The 16,519-nt window shown below is 32.0% G+C and overlaps 1 protein-coding gene across 1 annotated transcript; it reads left to right on the forward strand.

Moving 5' to 3' along the window:
• The first annotated feature begins 5,453 nt into the window (after positions 1–5,453).
• Positions 5,454–10,074, forward strand: LOC112020917 ((-)-germacrene D synthase). Its single transcript, XM_024053489.2, has 7 exons — positions 5,454–5,605; positions 7,636–7,915; positions 8,221–8,590; positions 8,699–8,917; positions 9,031–9,166; positions 9,278–9,526; positions 9,634–10,074. The coding sequence occupies exons 1-7, from the start codon at positions 5,477–5,479 to the stop codon at positions 9,925–9,927; spliced, it is 1,677 nt and encodes a 558-aa protein (XP_023909257.2). The 5' UTR covers positions 5,454–5,476; the 3' UTR covers positions 9,928–10,074.
• Positions 10,075–16,519: the final 6,445 nt, after the last annotated feature.

A 16,519-nucleotide genomic window follows, 5' to 3' on the forward strand; every position in this document is an offset into this window, starting at 1 on the left:
TCAGGAGAGGGGAGAATTGCTGTTAAACCTAATCTTCTTATGAAGAGCAGACTCAATATAGTTTGAGGGGATAAATTAAAGTGGGACTTTTTATATTTAAATTGGAAAGAGCCCACCACGATGAATTAAATGCATAATTAGATGAATAAATACTAATCACACACAAGTTAATTTCATATAAAGAATCAAATCTCATTATTTAAGCATAAAATTTAAGAAAAAAGAAATAATTTTTTTTTAAAAATTGAGATTTACTTTATTTTGGATAATGGTATACATGGTTAATTAAAAGAAAAAAAGACTCAATAAGAAAGTAAAATTGTAATTTAATTTTTCAAAATTTTTCTTGATGTTTAATTAAGAAAGAGATAGAGATTGATCAAGATTTTAGGATGTAAATTTTATCTATGCCTTTTTTTCAATTTGCTTAATTACACTGTAGAAGACCTATTTTGGTGAAGATATGGAATCTAAAAGATAGTAGTCTTTTTTATTGTATCTCTATGATGTGTTGTATCGTATGTGAACTTGTTAGAGCATTTACATATGGTATCTTACAAATTTTAGCTTTTAGCAACTCAAAAATCACCTTATCTATTTTAACACACCATTCTATACCTCACCCTACATCCTATTTCTTATTGATTACATATATTCATTTTTTTTATATTAATTTTGCTCTTTATCTATTAAATTATTTATTAATTTCACTCTCTTTTTCACTCTACCTCTTCCTCTATTTTCCTCTCTTTCTTTGAATTTTTTTTTTTATAAAAAAAACCACTAGCTAACAACTCAACCACCGCAATCCACAAACCATAAAACCCACTTAACAACATATTGAAACCCATCAATCACCGCTCACAACCAACCACACCACCCCTAAAACTTGTGCCAGCATCGCAACTAGGGTTGGCCCTAAACCTAGGCCATTTAGGCCATGGCCTAAGGCCCCCAAATATGGGGGCTGTAATTTTTTTTTTTTTAATTAAAGAAATTTTTTTTTGAATTAGTTGTATATTTTTCCCACTCTTAAGAATGCTTAAAATATTAGAATTATGCTAGTATATTACAAGTTTTATTGCATAGGTGCTATAAATTGACATGTCTCAAGAAGAAATTTAATTCTCATTTCTTCTATTGTTGAAGTGTCACATTATTGTCATATCAGTTTATAAACTTTTTGTAGTAAAATTTGTATTAAGTTTAACATTTTCTTCAAAAAAAAGAAGAAGAAAAGAATTAATAGATATACAACCCAATCACCATTAAGTGAATGAAAAATGATAAAGCTAATACAAATTTTACGACAAAAAACTTACAAACTGATGTGACAAGAAAATGATCGTTGTCACTTAAACAATATAATAAATAAATGTTTGAATAATATTTTTTTATCGGCAATATGCTAGTTTGTAAAACCTATATAGTAAGTATTATTAGCTCACTTTGAGTGAATTAGTCATATCAAATAAGTAAGAATTAACAATAAATTTAAAATAAAAATATAATAAAAACTAAACTAAATATCATTTTAAGTGATATTTCGACGTATAAAGGTCTCTTTAAAATTTTCGTCTTAGTCCATCCAATCTCAACCTAGACCCATGTACCAACGAACCCAACATCACCAACACAGCCTTGCTCATAAGTCATAACAAGAAACAACGACGAGATTTTGGAGGTTGGTTTGAGAGAGGACAGAGGCGAAAGACCAAGAGAGTATCTTTTTGCTTGCATTAATGATTAATTTGCTACTAGCAGTAGAATCACTGTAGCAGCCAAATCTTTTTAACTTTAGCACATGAGATGTAGAAGCTTTTTTTATGTTTAATATGCTAAAATAATAACTTTTTTGAAGTTTTAGCAACCATGTTATGTGAATCACGTGCCTTTAGAATTAGATGTACAGCCCTCATGTTATGATTAGAATTAGTGGTTAGTGTATGTGTAACTGCTTTCTGTTAGCTTCATTGCTCTGTTTCCTTTATACATGTAACATGGTTGTAATAATTTGCTTAATTAATGAGAATTATCCCAGATTTATCTCCTACACATCCACGGACCAACAAAGGATTAAGTTATTTTCAAAAGTTCTTCCCAAATTATTATTATTATTTTTTTTATGTGAGATTTTTTTGGGATATAACTGCGAAAAGCTTCCATGATTTACTTTTGGGAGTAAGAAAAAAACCAAAATATTAATAAAATGCTGGTTTTGGGCAACAACCTCAGTATCTATATTATATTTTCAACTTCTAAGGCCACACTCTTTATCATACTATTTCTCACAATTATACCATGTCACTTTTCAAATGGACCTATCAATTTTTTTTTACTACACACAATGTTTCTTCACTACGCACAATGAGCCACATAAAATAGTAGGGACAAAAGATGTCTAAAAGTTTTTGGCTTTTTAATTTTTGGCAAAAATTCTACGACCACATAAAAATTTATAACTTTTATCACAATTATACATGTTGTAAGTTGTAAGTAGTAGAAAAAGAGCAATGGTTCTTGTCAGAGCAATCAATCTCATTCTCTCACGTAAGATAATTGTAATAAAAATTGTGGCTTCTATGTAGTATTAAATGTGGTTTTTATGTGGTATTAGAATTATTAGTTTTTTATTATTTATTTTAAAGAATAGAATTACTCATATTGATGTGGGGAGTTGTGACTCTGTGCCGGTTTGGATAGCACTTTGTTTCACTCAAAGTGGGATTGTGTTTTCAGTTTTTTTTTTTTTTAGCCGGACTTATTGACTTTTGGGAGAAAAAAATACTGTGCATGTACTGTGCGTGCACTGTTCATATATTGTTCATATACTGTTCACGCATTAAAAATATTAAAAATGGGTCTTACAATACTATTCATATATTTAAAAATGATTTTACTACAATATTTTGAGCAACAATTAATTTTCAAGAACAATAAACTGAATCTACACGGACCCTATCCTATCCAAGACTGCAGGAACGCCATAGGAAAAAATTGGCCAAAAAAGGAGTAGGTCCAACTCTGCAGGAACGTCAAATCTCTTCCACAAATATGAAACCTAAGGACGTGTACAATTGGCCAAAAATAGTAATAGGCCCGATTCTGAAAAGATTTTCCGTAGTCTCTTCTTTTATTCACCAAATCTCTTCCACAAATATGAAACCTAAGGACGACGTTTTGAGGACCAAAATTTGCTTTATAAAACCTCATTTCCAACATAGCCTTAACTTGAGGACGATGGATGTGGTCTATTTGCTTCAAAATATCGTTCCTCATTAGTTTAATTTCATATAGATTGGTTCAGGAGAGGGGAGAATTGCTGTTAAACCTAATCTTCTTATGAAGAGCAGACTCAATATCAAGGGCGGAGCCAAAAATTTTGGTTTGTAGAAGCCAAGTTGTGATGCAAATATGTTAGTTAAGACAAACCTTTACACACACACACATATATAAATTAATTTACTAAAGGAATTTATCATATTCTAAATTTTAATGAGTATATAAAAGTCATGTATTTTTTCTATTATACATGTACAAAAATTTATCATTTTCTACATAGCTTAATTTGTTAAACCTCTTAAATTATATGATTTTAGTATACTTTCTCTTTCTTTTAAGAGCACCATTGAAATGACTCAAAATTTAGGGTGCTAACTTCAATTTTTACATGCTACATTTTTTAAAATGTAAATAATATACATACTATAAATTAATTTTTTAAAATTTTGGGGGGACCTTGACCCCCCACCCTTGTGTGTGGCTCCGCCACTGCTCAATATAGTTTGAGGGGATAAATTAAAGTGGGGCTTTTTATATTTAAATTGGAAAGAGCCCACTATGATGAATTAAATGCATAATTAGATGAATAAATACTAATCACACACAAGTTAATTTCATATAAAGAATCAAATCTCATTATTTAAGCGTAAAATTTAAGAAAAAAGAAATATATATATATATATTTTAAATTGAGATTTACTTTATTTTGGATAAGATTATACACGGTTAGGTAAAAGAAAAAAGACTCAATAAGAAAGTAAAATTGTAATTTAATTTTTCAAAATTTTCTTGATGTTTAATTAAGAAAGAGATAGAGATTGTTTAGTGTGTTGCTATGTAGAAGATTAGATTGCTAAAGTTGAAAATTTACCGTGTAGAATATTAGTTTACAAAAATTGAAATCTTAAGGCATTAGAAAAAATTATCTGTCAAATGATTAGACAAATTAATTTTAAAAAAACATCATTTTGGAGTTTGAATTGGATTAAGTTGGTCTAATATTTTAGAGGTATTTTTAAATATGAGAAAAATAATGTGCAAATAGTTTTTATTTTTTAGACCATTTATTGTTATAAAATCTTGGACTTTTTATAATGGGTGTAGAGTCATTTTATGAACTAGGTAGGATCTTTTCATAGTGAAAACTTAGGCCTAGGCCTTAAGCAGACACTGCTCTTTAACCATAGTTCTCAAATTGTAAATTGATTTTTGTTTTTTTCTTTTCATGTTTTTGTAAATATACAAACATCTATAATAAAATTATATATATATATATATATATGAAATGTATATTCATTATAAATTTGAACCATATTTAATTAATGACTAATTTAACCATCTCTTACATTATAATAATAACATTAATAAAAAGTAATTATGTTGTCATGTAATATCTTATTCATAATATAGGACATAAATTTACAAATATGAAATTAAGTCAAGAATATAGTACATATTTTGCAGGAGGAAAAAAAAAAAAAACTCATAGACATGTTATTTTATTAAGCTCTATATGCCATATATGGTACGATATATTTTTCTTTTTTTCAATCGACATAGTACGTACCAATTCATATAATATTGACAACCATGCTTGTGAATTGTAATGTCACAAGAGGGAACCTAATTAAGCATGATGTATATATTAGGCGTTGAGTTGTCTTGTAATTAAGGGTTTGTTTGGGATTAACTTATTTTGCTGAAATTAAAAACTTTTTGCTAAAAGTACTGTAAATAAATGTAAAAATTAGTTAAAATAGTACAGTAGGATCTATAAATATTACTAAAAAGTGAAGTGAGGCTCATAAATAATAGCAAAAATAAACTAAATAGTAAAATAAGCTGACTTTTTAAGTTGGAGCCAAACACATACTAATAAATTGGCTAATATTGAAAGACATGCCGATGGTGTGAGATCCTTGTAGAACTTTATTTTATTTTATTTTTTTGAGGACAATCTTTGTAGAACTAGCTGCCTAAAGCCACACGTACATGAATCATGGATGTGTGGCTCCGTGGTTCATAGCGTAGCAAAAGGCACTGTCAATTTTCTAGTCACCACGTGATTCAGGTGGGAGGTTCTTCTAGCTTCTAGAAGTAGTATTATCCATAAATAGCGGAGTACGTAACCCCTTACTCCCAAATTGCCTACCAAGGTGTCCGCTGTTCTATATAATAAAATTTGGTAAGGAAAATGTATGCTCAAGTTTCAGCAGTAGCTTCCCCAACCAAAAATGATATGCCACAAACTGTTCGTCGATCAGCAAATTTTCAACCTAGCATTTGGGGTGATCGTTTCCTCACATATGGTGCTGAGTTCTTGGTAAAAATGTTTCTTTTAATTTATTAATTTTTCATTTTGAGTCTGTGTATACATGTAAAGTAGAGCTTATTTTTGTGTTTTTCAATTCAATTTTTAAAGGGTAAATTATAACTTATCCACCTATGGTTTGATCAAAATTTAAGTTACATATATGTGGTTTGAAATTTGACAATTTATCTACCTGAGGTTAATTCAATTAGAATTTCATAACTGGCTTCGGTTAAACACATGCCTAAATATGTAATTTTGCTCTACTTTTATATCTCTCTCCTCTACAAACACACAAAAATAAATAAATAAATAAAAATACAAGATCAAATAAGATAAAAATATTCTAGCAAAACACTTGAATCATGGGATTTCAAATCACAGGTAGACAACTTAAATTTCGATCAAATTTTAGGTGGTTAAAGTGTCAAACTTCAAATCACAGGTAAATAATTTAAATTTAAGTCAAACCACACAATGGCGGCTCCAAGAATTTTTTCTAAGGTGTTCCTCAAGAAGCATTAATTACCCAATCTAATAAAAAGAAAAATTTATATATTGACAACAACAATAACAATAATAAAAAAAAAAATGCAAATACATAAAATTTTATAACATAAATATCGTGGAGCTCAATTGTGGTTGTTGTTAGTGTTGCTGAACAGGGATGAATGACGATGGCTGGGGAAAGTAAGTGAGTTTCCTATTTCCTTTTAGCCTTTAAGTTTGATTTAGTTTTAGTTTAAATTATTTAATTACTTGTGAATACCCGAGGTACTAAGGCAGTGAAGATTTTTTTTTTAAATATTTGTTGAATTAAAAATGTAATCATGTTGGTGTTGGAGTAGTGATATTCTTAGTACTTTGAGATGAGATTGATCTTGTACTGAGCTTTTCTATTGGCATTTGGTTTGGGCCTTGTTAGTGGTTTTATTATCATTTTTTCTTTCCAAAATTTTGTTCAAGTTTTTTTTTTTAGTTTATTATATATATATATATATATATATATAATGAATTAATTGATGTTATATAAAAATAAATAACTTTTTAAGTTTATTCACTTAACTACCTAAAACTAATATTTTTTTCTAATCAAAATTATCGGAAAAAGAAAAAAGAAAAGTAGTTGTACAATGAAAGAAGCTAAATTTACGCGAACTAATGTTTGACCAATTAGTTGTATAATATATATTATAATGTTTTTGAGGAAAAGTAGTTGTACAACGATAGTGTGTTAAGTAAAACAAAAACTATGCATTGGTTTGGATATAGCGTTTTCCTGCGTTGCGTTTCCAAGGTTGCGTTTTCAGTTTTTTTTTTTTTTTTTGCTTTCACGCATTTCAGGGAACAGAATTTACTGTTCATGAGAAAAAAAAATTACTTATGCACTATTCCGGTACTGTTCATAGGATCCACAACCACTTTATTCAGAAAAATGGGTCTCACAGTACTATTCATATATTAAAAAATTATTTTGCTACAGTGTTTTCAACAACAATCGGTTTTCAGCAACAATAAGTTGTATCCAAATGGACCCTAAAAGTAAAGCTGTAGATAGACTTAAAAGAATATAAAAACATGTGGTTCTTTTTGTTTGAAAGACCCTAATATATTGTAAAGTTGCTCAAATTATGGACCAAAATTTAATTTTATTAGCATAAAAAAAAAATTTAGGGTGTTCCCAAATTTTTTTTAAAAGGTAGATAAATATAAAATTTTAAATTATTATGTATAATTTTTGTTTTCAGGTTAGGGTGGTCTTGGGGCCACCTTGGCCATAAGGTGGCGCCGCCCTTGAAATTATAGGTGGGTAAGTTGTAATTTGTAAATTTGTAAATTTTGTTAATATTTGTGTATATCCATTCATAAAAAATGACTAAGTTTTACCTTGGTTGTTAAACATATTGTAACCCTCCTATCTCAAGTCTTAGACAAGTTGTGTATTAAATTAATAAACTAAGCTTTTTATTGGAGCATATATGCCATCTTCAACTGATGATACACAATGCATATGTTATTCATTAATTTAATTGCTCCTGCAGGAAACTGAGGACAATTTGAAGCAACAAGTTCAAGAATTGAAGGAAGAGGTGTGGTCAATGCTAACATCTCCAGCTGAGAAGCCCTCACAAAAACTAAACTTGATTGATGCACTTCAGCGCTTAGGCGTGTCTTACCATTTTGAAAATGAAATTGAAGAAACTTTGCAACAATTACACATGACGCTTCATGATAGTGATGACCAAGAAAATGATGATGACCTTTATATTGTTGCTCTCCAATTTCGATTACTTAGACAACAAGGTTATAACATTTCAAGTGGTAAGTTCCCCGTTTCCCCCTCTTTTTTTTGTCTTTGACAATGATTGTTAGTTTTAACCGTTTGTACAATTATGCTACCATTTATAAGAACCACAAGAAAAAAGACTTGTTAAAATAAGTATTATTTTAACAATAAAAGAGTGTAAATGTGGAGCTAGTGTCACATTTAATGTTTGTTCCTAAATGTGAATTTTAAATCATGCACGTAAGATAAAATAGGACTTTGGCCTATACTATTGTGATAATATATCTCTAAAAATTTTTATATCATTCTACTTATTTAATGTAAGTGGATCATGATGCAGAAAAGTTCACCAAGTTCAAGGATAGCAAGGGGAATTTCAAAGAACTTATCGATGATACGCGGGCAATGTTAAGCTTGTATGAGGCCACACATCTTAGGGTCCACGGGGAAGATATACTAGATGAAGCTCTTGTATTCACTACCACACATCTTGAGTTTGTAGCATCAAACTTAAGCACTCCACTAGCTGCACAAGTAAGCCATGCCTTAAAGCAACCTATCCGCAAAGGACTACCAAGGTTAGAGGCAAGGCATTACTTTTCTATCTACCAAGAAGATCCTTCACATGATAAAGTTCTTCTTACCTTTGCAAAGTTAGATTTCAACCTATTGCAGAAAATGCACCAGAAAGAACTTTCTGATATTGCAAGGTTAGTTATTAATTAATGTCAGAGTTGTAATTGTAGAGTCAATATTTTTATGCTTGAACATCACTGTAGGTTGACAACATGCATTATTCTATCAAATTATATTTGTAGGTGGTGGAAAGAGCTAAACTTTTCAAAGAAGTTGCCCTTCATTAGAGACAGAGTGATTGAGTGTTACTTCTGGATTTTGGGAGTGTACTTCGAGCCTAAATATTTCCTTGCTAGAAGAATACTAACCAAAGTGATAGCCATGACCTCGATTATTGATGACATCTATGATGTGTATGGCACACTTGAAGAGATTGAGCTCTTTACTGAAGCAATCGAGAGGTTGAAATTAATTCACATCTTAGGATCATTACTTTATTCCTTTGTTGGTTTAATAATAAATTCAGTCATTTGACCATTATTCTTAACATGAATAGTCTACGTTTTTTTTATAGGTGGGACATTAGTGCCACTGATCAACTTCCGGAGTACATGAAAGTGTGTTACAAAGCACTCCTAGACGTTTATTGTGAGATGGAAGAAAAAATAGGTGAAGGAAGATCATACCGCATTAGACATGCAATAGAAGCAGTAAGCTCTATATGTACACATAAATTTATAATTTTATCATGAATTTGAGGGGGAAAGGAAAGAAAGAAAGGAAATTTAGTTACCCTGATTGTAAACTGCTGATTGTGTCAGATGAAGAATCAAGTTCGAGCTTACTTTGATGAAGCCAAATGGTTCCACCAAAACCACATACCAACAATGGATGAATATATGCAAATTTCACTAGTTACATGTGGCTATCCAATGTTAGCAACCACATCGTTGGTTGGAATGGGAGACATTGTTACAAATGATTGCTTCGAGTGGGTGTTTAGCAACCCCAAAATAGTCAGAGCTTCTGCAGTGGTTTGTAGACTAATGGATGACATAGTGTCACATAAGGTATGATATTATTTTAGTATGATAGCTGTAATTGAGAGCATAATTAGATTACATAAATTTTCCAAACACATGAGGCCCTTCTAACATAATGATTAATTTACTTGTAGTTTGAGCAAGCTAGAGGGCATGTTGCTTCAGCTGTTGAATGTTACATGGCACAATTTGGTGCAACGGAAGAAGAAGCAATCAATGAGTTTCGTAAACAAGTTATAGATGCATGGAAGGACATAAACAAAGAGTCCCTCTACCCAACCATTGTCCCCATGCCTGTTTTGATGCGAATTCTCAACCTTTCACGTGTGATGGATGTAGTTTATAAGGACCAAGATGGCTACACAAATGCTGGAATTGTGCTCAAAGATTTCATAAGGTCTATGCTCATTGATCCTGTACCGTTATAAGCATGGACCTATGCAATATTGCAAGAACAATAATTTGATATGGTTATGTTCCATATGCGTAGCTCCACGGTCTACACTCATCTTAACAGAATTACTGCTCTTGAAAAGAAATAATTTTCTTTTTGGTTAAAGACGTTTGTGATGCCTATAAAACCACGGTTTTAATAACCGGACCAACCAAAAAACCAGGAATGGAACCCGTTCCAAGTTCCCTAGTTCGTCCAAGATTGGATATATGGTTGAGCTGATGACATTATAAATAATTTTATAAATGAAAAAAAAAAAAGTTTTAACAAGTTTCTAAGTAGGAATGTTTGTAGCAATATGTTGGGTTACGATAGTTTGACCCTGGTTAATTAATTCAATTATCCAAGTTGATTAATTAGATCAAAATACATGTAAATTGTGAAGGCACATGTAGAAAGGGAAAATTCCCGACCTATTACAAGTTGACACATCATTCTATCAAATCCGAAAAATACGATCGATTACAAAGCACCACGTACTGCTACTAGGTTTTGCTATCATTATTCAAAAATCAACAAAAATTTAGTAAGTGTCATTGAAATAGGGGCATAAAAGGCATGCAAGAACCAATCATAGTCGACATGTGTAAGCAATGACATAAGCAGCTCGGCGCATTTAAGCGATGACGTAGGCAGTCCAATCGGGTGCTGACATGTGTCACTTTGAAAATAAAAACACTTCGGCCAATTAAAAGATGCCACGTGTCTTGGAGAAAAAGTCTTAAAGCACCTCCAATCGGACCATGACACATGTCACCAATCAAGCTTCACCACATGTCGCTCCTATAAATAGAAGCCTTCCTAAGGCATTTCTACACAATCAAGACATCCAAAGCATAGGCAACATCAGAGAAGATTCAGAAGCACTCAGAAGTATAGAAGTTTTGCAGGAATCAAGCCTCAAAGCCTCTAGGAACTTCAAGAACTTCAACCTCGAATACGAAGAACATTTAAAACAGAATCATCTAAACTACCTACCTAGATCTTAAAGTTTGCTGAAATCAAGCCCAAAAACCTTCAAAAACTTCAAGAAACTACATATTGGTGAAACTCTACAGATTCAAGCCTCCAAAGCCTCGAAGAACTTCCATTACAAACCTTTGATTACAAAGAACATTCGAAAAGAAATCATCCAAATCATCTTCCTAGATCTCAAAGTTCACTGGAATCAAGCTCGTAAGCCTCTAGAAACCTCAACAAACCATAAATCATCGAAACTCTATGGATTCAAGCCTCTAAAACACCAAAGAACTTTCACCAAAAACCTTCAAAAAAGAAGAACGCACGAAGAACAGATGAAGAACACGAAAAACGTGAAGAACAAAGAATTTCTAACAAGCTCATAGTTAGAGATTCATTGTAATTCCGTTTCAAAGATCTTTGATCCATTCCTCAGGCAAATTGAAGGATATCTTATATTCGAATCAAAATCACATCACCATAATTCCAATCAACAAATCTTTCAAGGAGATCGAATAAGGGGATTACTTTTTTGTAATTATAGAAAATTATACCACATATTCATTAATACAAATTCGCATTTGTGAAACTATTTTACTCATTTGATTTAATTTGAACAAGAAATTTAGTTATCCATAGCACCAACAAATCACCAAATAAACTAAATGTAGTGGAAAATAAATTGATATGGTGATTTGTTGACAAAGGGAGAAAACCTCTCACAAGGCAAAAACCCCATCGAGTGAATTTAAGGTCACCACTTCCAAGAATCCACTAATCAATACTCAAGAGGTTATAAGTATGAGGAATCTTACCACTACCCTGGCTATTTTAAAATACCAATATATAGCTGAACCTTCACACCAATACCTAATTGGACTTGATCTTGTAGTAGCATTCTTTCCCTTATTGCACAAATCTCTAATCTGTGACTAACTCCTTTGCACGAATCTCAGTACATGACTAACTCCAACAACTTAAATGAAAGTTGTTGGCTGCAAAGTTCTTTACTTTATAAATGATGAAGATCAGGAAGCACTTGGTTACAAAATCTTATAGCGCATAAAGGCAATAGCTTCACAGACAATATATGAATTCTAGGTCTTTGTATTTGTATGTGATGGTTTCTAAAATATGCCTTTTATATGACTAGGGTTGTGAGAAAAGAAACCCTAATCAAATAATACAACATGAGTCGAATTTCAGATCTAGAAATTCTGAAATTGTATTTCTCAATAGATCGAGCTTCTGTCGAGTTTCTTCATTTAACATCGATAGCAGTATTTGTTGGGCTTCTGTCGAGACTTAATGAATAAGTTTTTCTTCACTTATTTCTTGGATCAATCTTCATGACTTTAATGAAACCACTTGATATGTTTGAACAACATACTTCTCGATGCATTAAACCTAATTTAGATCTACCAAATTACAAATAAAGTGCATTTTGTCAAAAGATTAGCCAATTACATAGAAAATATGACCCTAACACAATATAAGAGCTTGTTTATAGATTGGTGATCTTGGTGATTGATACTTGCTAATTAGGTCACCATTGACTTGACCATGGTACATTAGGCATTGGGAGCTAGTTAATTGTGTTTTGGGGGGGAGGGGATATAAGGACCAAGATGGCTACACAAATGCTGGAATTGTGCTCAAAGATTTCATAAGGTCTATGCTCATTGATCCTGTACCGTTATAAGCATGGACCTATGCAATATTGCAAGAACAATAATTTGATATGGTTATGTTCCATATGCGTAGCTCCACGGTCTACACTCATCTTAACAGAATTACTGCTCTTGAAAAGAAATAATTTTCTTTTTGGTTAAAGACGTTTGTGATGCCTATAAAACCACGGTTTTAATAACCGGACCAACCAAAAAACCAGGAATGGAACCCGTTCCAAGTTCCCTAGTTCGTCCAAGATTGGATATATGGTTGAGCTGATGACATTATAAATAATTTTATAAATGAAAAAAAAAAAAGTTTTAACAAGTTTCTAAGTAGGAATGTTTGTAGCAATATGTTGGGTTAGGATAGTTTGACCCTGGTTAATTAATTCAATTATCCAAGTTGATTAATTAGATCAAAATACATGTAAATTGTGGAGGCACATGTAGAAAGGGAAAATTCCCGACCTATTACAAGTTGACATATCATACTATCAAATCCAAAAAATATGACCGATTACAAAGCACCACGTACTGCTACTAGGTTTTGCTATCACTATTCAAAAATCAACAGAAATTTAATAAGTGTCATTGAAATAGGGGCATAAAAGGCATGCAAGAACCAATCATAGTCGACATGTGTAAGCAATGACATAAGCAGCTCGACGCATTTAAGCGATGACGTAGGCAGTCCAATCGGGTGCTGACATGTGTCACTTTGAAAATCAAAACACTTTGGCCAATTAAAAGATGCCACATGTCTTGGAGAAAAAGTCTTAAAGCACCTCCAATCGGACCATGACACATGTCATCAATCAAGCTTCGTCACATGTCGCTCCTATAAATAGAAGCCTTCCTAAGGCATTTCTACACAATCAAGACATCCAAAGCATAGGCAACATCAGAGAAGATTCAGAAGCACTCAGAAGTATAGAAGTTTTGCAGGAATCAAGCCTCAAAGCCTCTAGGAACTTCAAGAACTTCAACCTCGAATACGAAGAACATTTAAAACAGAATCATCTAAACTACCTACCTAGATCTTAAAGTTTGCTGAAATCAAGCCCAAAAGCCTTCAAAAACTTCAAGAAACTACACATTGGTGAAACTCTACAGATTCAAGTCTCCAAAGCCTCGAAGAACTTCCATTACAAACCTTTGATTACAAAGAACATTCGAAAAGAAATCATCCAAATCATCTTCCTGGATCTCAAAGTTCACTGGAATCAAGCTCGTAAGCCTCTAGAAACCTCAACAAACCATAAATCATCGAAACTTTATGGATTCAAGCCTCTAAAACACCAAAGAACTTCCACCAAAAACCTTCAAAAAAGAAGAACGCACGAAGAACACATGAAGAACACGAAAAACGTGAAGAACAAAGAATTTCTAACAAGCTTATAGTTAGAGATTCATTGTAATTCCGTTTCAAAGATCTTCGATCCATTCCTCAGGCAAATTGAAGGATATCTTATATTCGAATAAAAATCACATCACCACAATTCCAATCAACAAATCTTTCAAGGAGATAGAATAAGGGGATTACTTTTTTGTAATTATAGAAAATTGTACCACATATTCATTAATACAAATTTGCATTTGTGAAACTATTTTACTCATTTGATTTAATTTGAACAAGAAATTTAGTTGTCCATAGCACCAACAAATCACCAAATAAACTAAATGTAGTGGAAAATAAATTGACATGGTGATTTGTTGACAGAGGGGGAAAACCTCTCACAAGGCAAAAACCCCATCGAGTGAATTTAAGGTCACCACTTCCAAGAATCCACTAATCAATAATCAAGAGGTTACAAGTATGAGGAATCTTACCACTACCCTGGCTATTTCAAAATACCAATATATAGCTGAACCTTCACACCAATACCTAATTGGACTTGATCTTGTAGTAGCATTCTTTCCCTTGTTGCACAAATCTTTAATCTGTGACTAACTCCTTTGCACGAATCTCAGTACGTGACTAACTCCAACAACTTAAATGATTGTTGTTGGCTGCAAAGTTCTTTACTTTATAAACGATGAAGATCAGGAAGCACTTGGTTACAAAATCTTATGGCGCATAAAGGCAATAGCTTCACAGACAATATATGAATTCTAGGTCTTTGTATTTGTATGTGATGGTTTCTAAAATATGCCTTTTATATGACTAGGGTTGTGAGAAAAGAAACCCTAATCAAATAATACAACATGAGCCGAATTTCAGATCTAGAAATTCTGAAATTGTATTTCTCAATAGATCGAGCTTCTGTCGAGTTTCTTCATTTAACATCGATAGCAGTATTTGTTGAGCTTCTGTCGAGACTTAATGAATAAGTTTTTCTTCACTTATTTCTTGGATCAATTTCATGACTTTAATGAAACCACTTGATATGTTTGAACAACATACTTCTCGATGCATTAAACCTAATTTAGATCTACCAAATTACAAATAAAGTGAATTTTGTCAAAGATTAGCCAATTACATAGAAAATATGACCCTAACACAATATAAGAGCTTGTTTATAGATTGGTGATCTTGGTGATTGATACTTGCTAATTAGGTCACCATTGACTTGACCATGGTACATTAGGCATTGGGAGCTAGTTAATTGTGTTTTGGGGGGGAGGGGGGGGGGGGTGTCGTACATGGATTTTGGCGACATGTGTTAGTGGAAAAATTGCAAAAAATCTGTGCAAGTGTACAACACTAAGGTGGGTGTGTGAATGTGAGCATTTACACCTATATTTATTTTAAGGAGTAGCCACTAACTATTGGGCTAAGTCTAGTCAATTTTACTTTCCAAATTAACTAAGAAAACCCAAAGGGCTCCTAAGCTAAAATAGAAAATAAAAGAAAATGTCTCGAACTTGAAGACATGGATCTTGAAGCTTGATTATGTGTGTGGAAGGTGTTAGGTACCAACATTGCCTATCCAAAAGGATAGTAGCTTGTTTCAAATTAATCTTAAAACTCACCATTTAAAGAACAATTTAAAATATTTTGCATTTGGTTTTAAACAAAAATTTTGCATTTGGTTTTAACAAAAATGGATAATATGCATGAGCAATAAAAGGAAACAAATCTATCCTAAGATGACATGTGAATGTATGACATGTATAATCTACCATAAGGAGACACGTTAATGCAGGGCATGTATAATCTTTCGTAAGGTAACATGTGTATGTATGACATGTATAATCTACCCTAAGGTGACGTGTGTATGAATTTATATATGAACAATCTTAGAATGACATATAATCTATTCTAGGATGACATGTGAATGCATGACATGTATAATCTACCCTAGGGACATGTGCATGCATAGACTTGTGAACAATTTATTTTAGAAAGCAAGATAAAACAAGCATAACTAAACATGTGATTGCATGGCATTTTTTAAGAGAGATAAATTGCTTTATTGCATTAAGTAAAGCTAACCTCTCTCCTAAACATGTCTAACAAAAGCAATGGTGCAATTCATTTTCCCAATATATTTTATCTTAGGCAAAAGACACAAAAAAAAAAAAAAAAAAAAACAAGGATACAAGGGTTAAATTCCTATAAAGCTAAAAATCTCGTTTGACAAATGTATTATTTTTTAAGGAAAACATTTCGTTTTGGCAAAACAAGAAAAAAAAAAGCATTTTTTGTGGCCTCAAGAACCTTTGTTCAATTTTTGAAGTTTTAAGGTTAAAATGTAATTTCATAAAAGTTTAAGGGTCAAAATTAGGGCTGAGCAAGGGACCCCACCTACCTCGATCGGCACGACTTATTTGATCGTGTTTGGGTGGGTCTGAACATATGGATTTTATTAAAAAATAACTAAAATCCTCAAACTATATGTATTAGTTAGGCAAGGTTTGAAACATATTTGGTTTATAACAATTCGACTTTCTAGAGTCGATTTCGCCTTTGAAAATCCACTGGAAAATCGA

This window comes from Quercus suber, unplaced genomic scaffold (assembly GCF_002906115.3).
Source record: "Quercus suber isolate HL8 unplaced genomic scaffold, Cork oak 2.0 scaffold_603, whole genome shotgun sequence".
Classification (NCBI taxonomy): Eukaryota; Viridiplantae; Streptophyta; class Magnoliopsida; order Fagales; family Fagaceae; genus Quercus; species Quercus suber.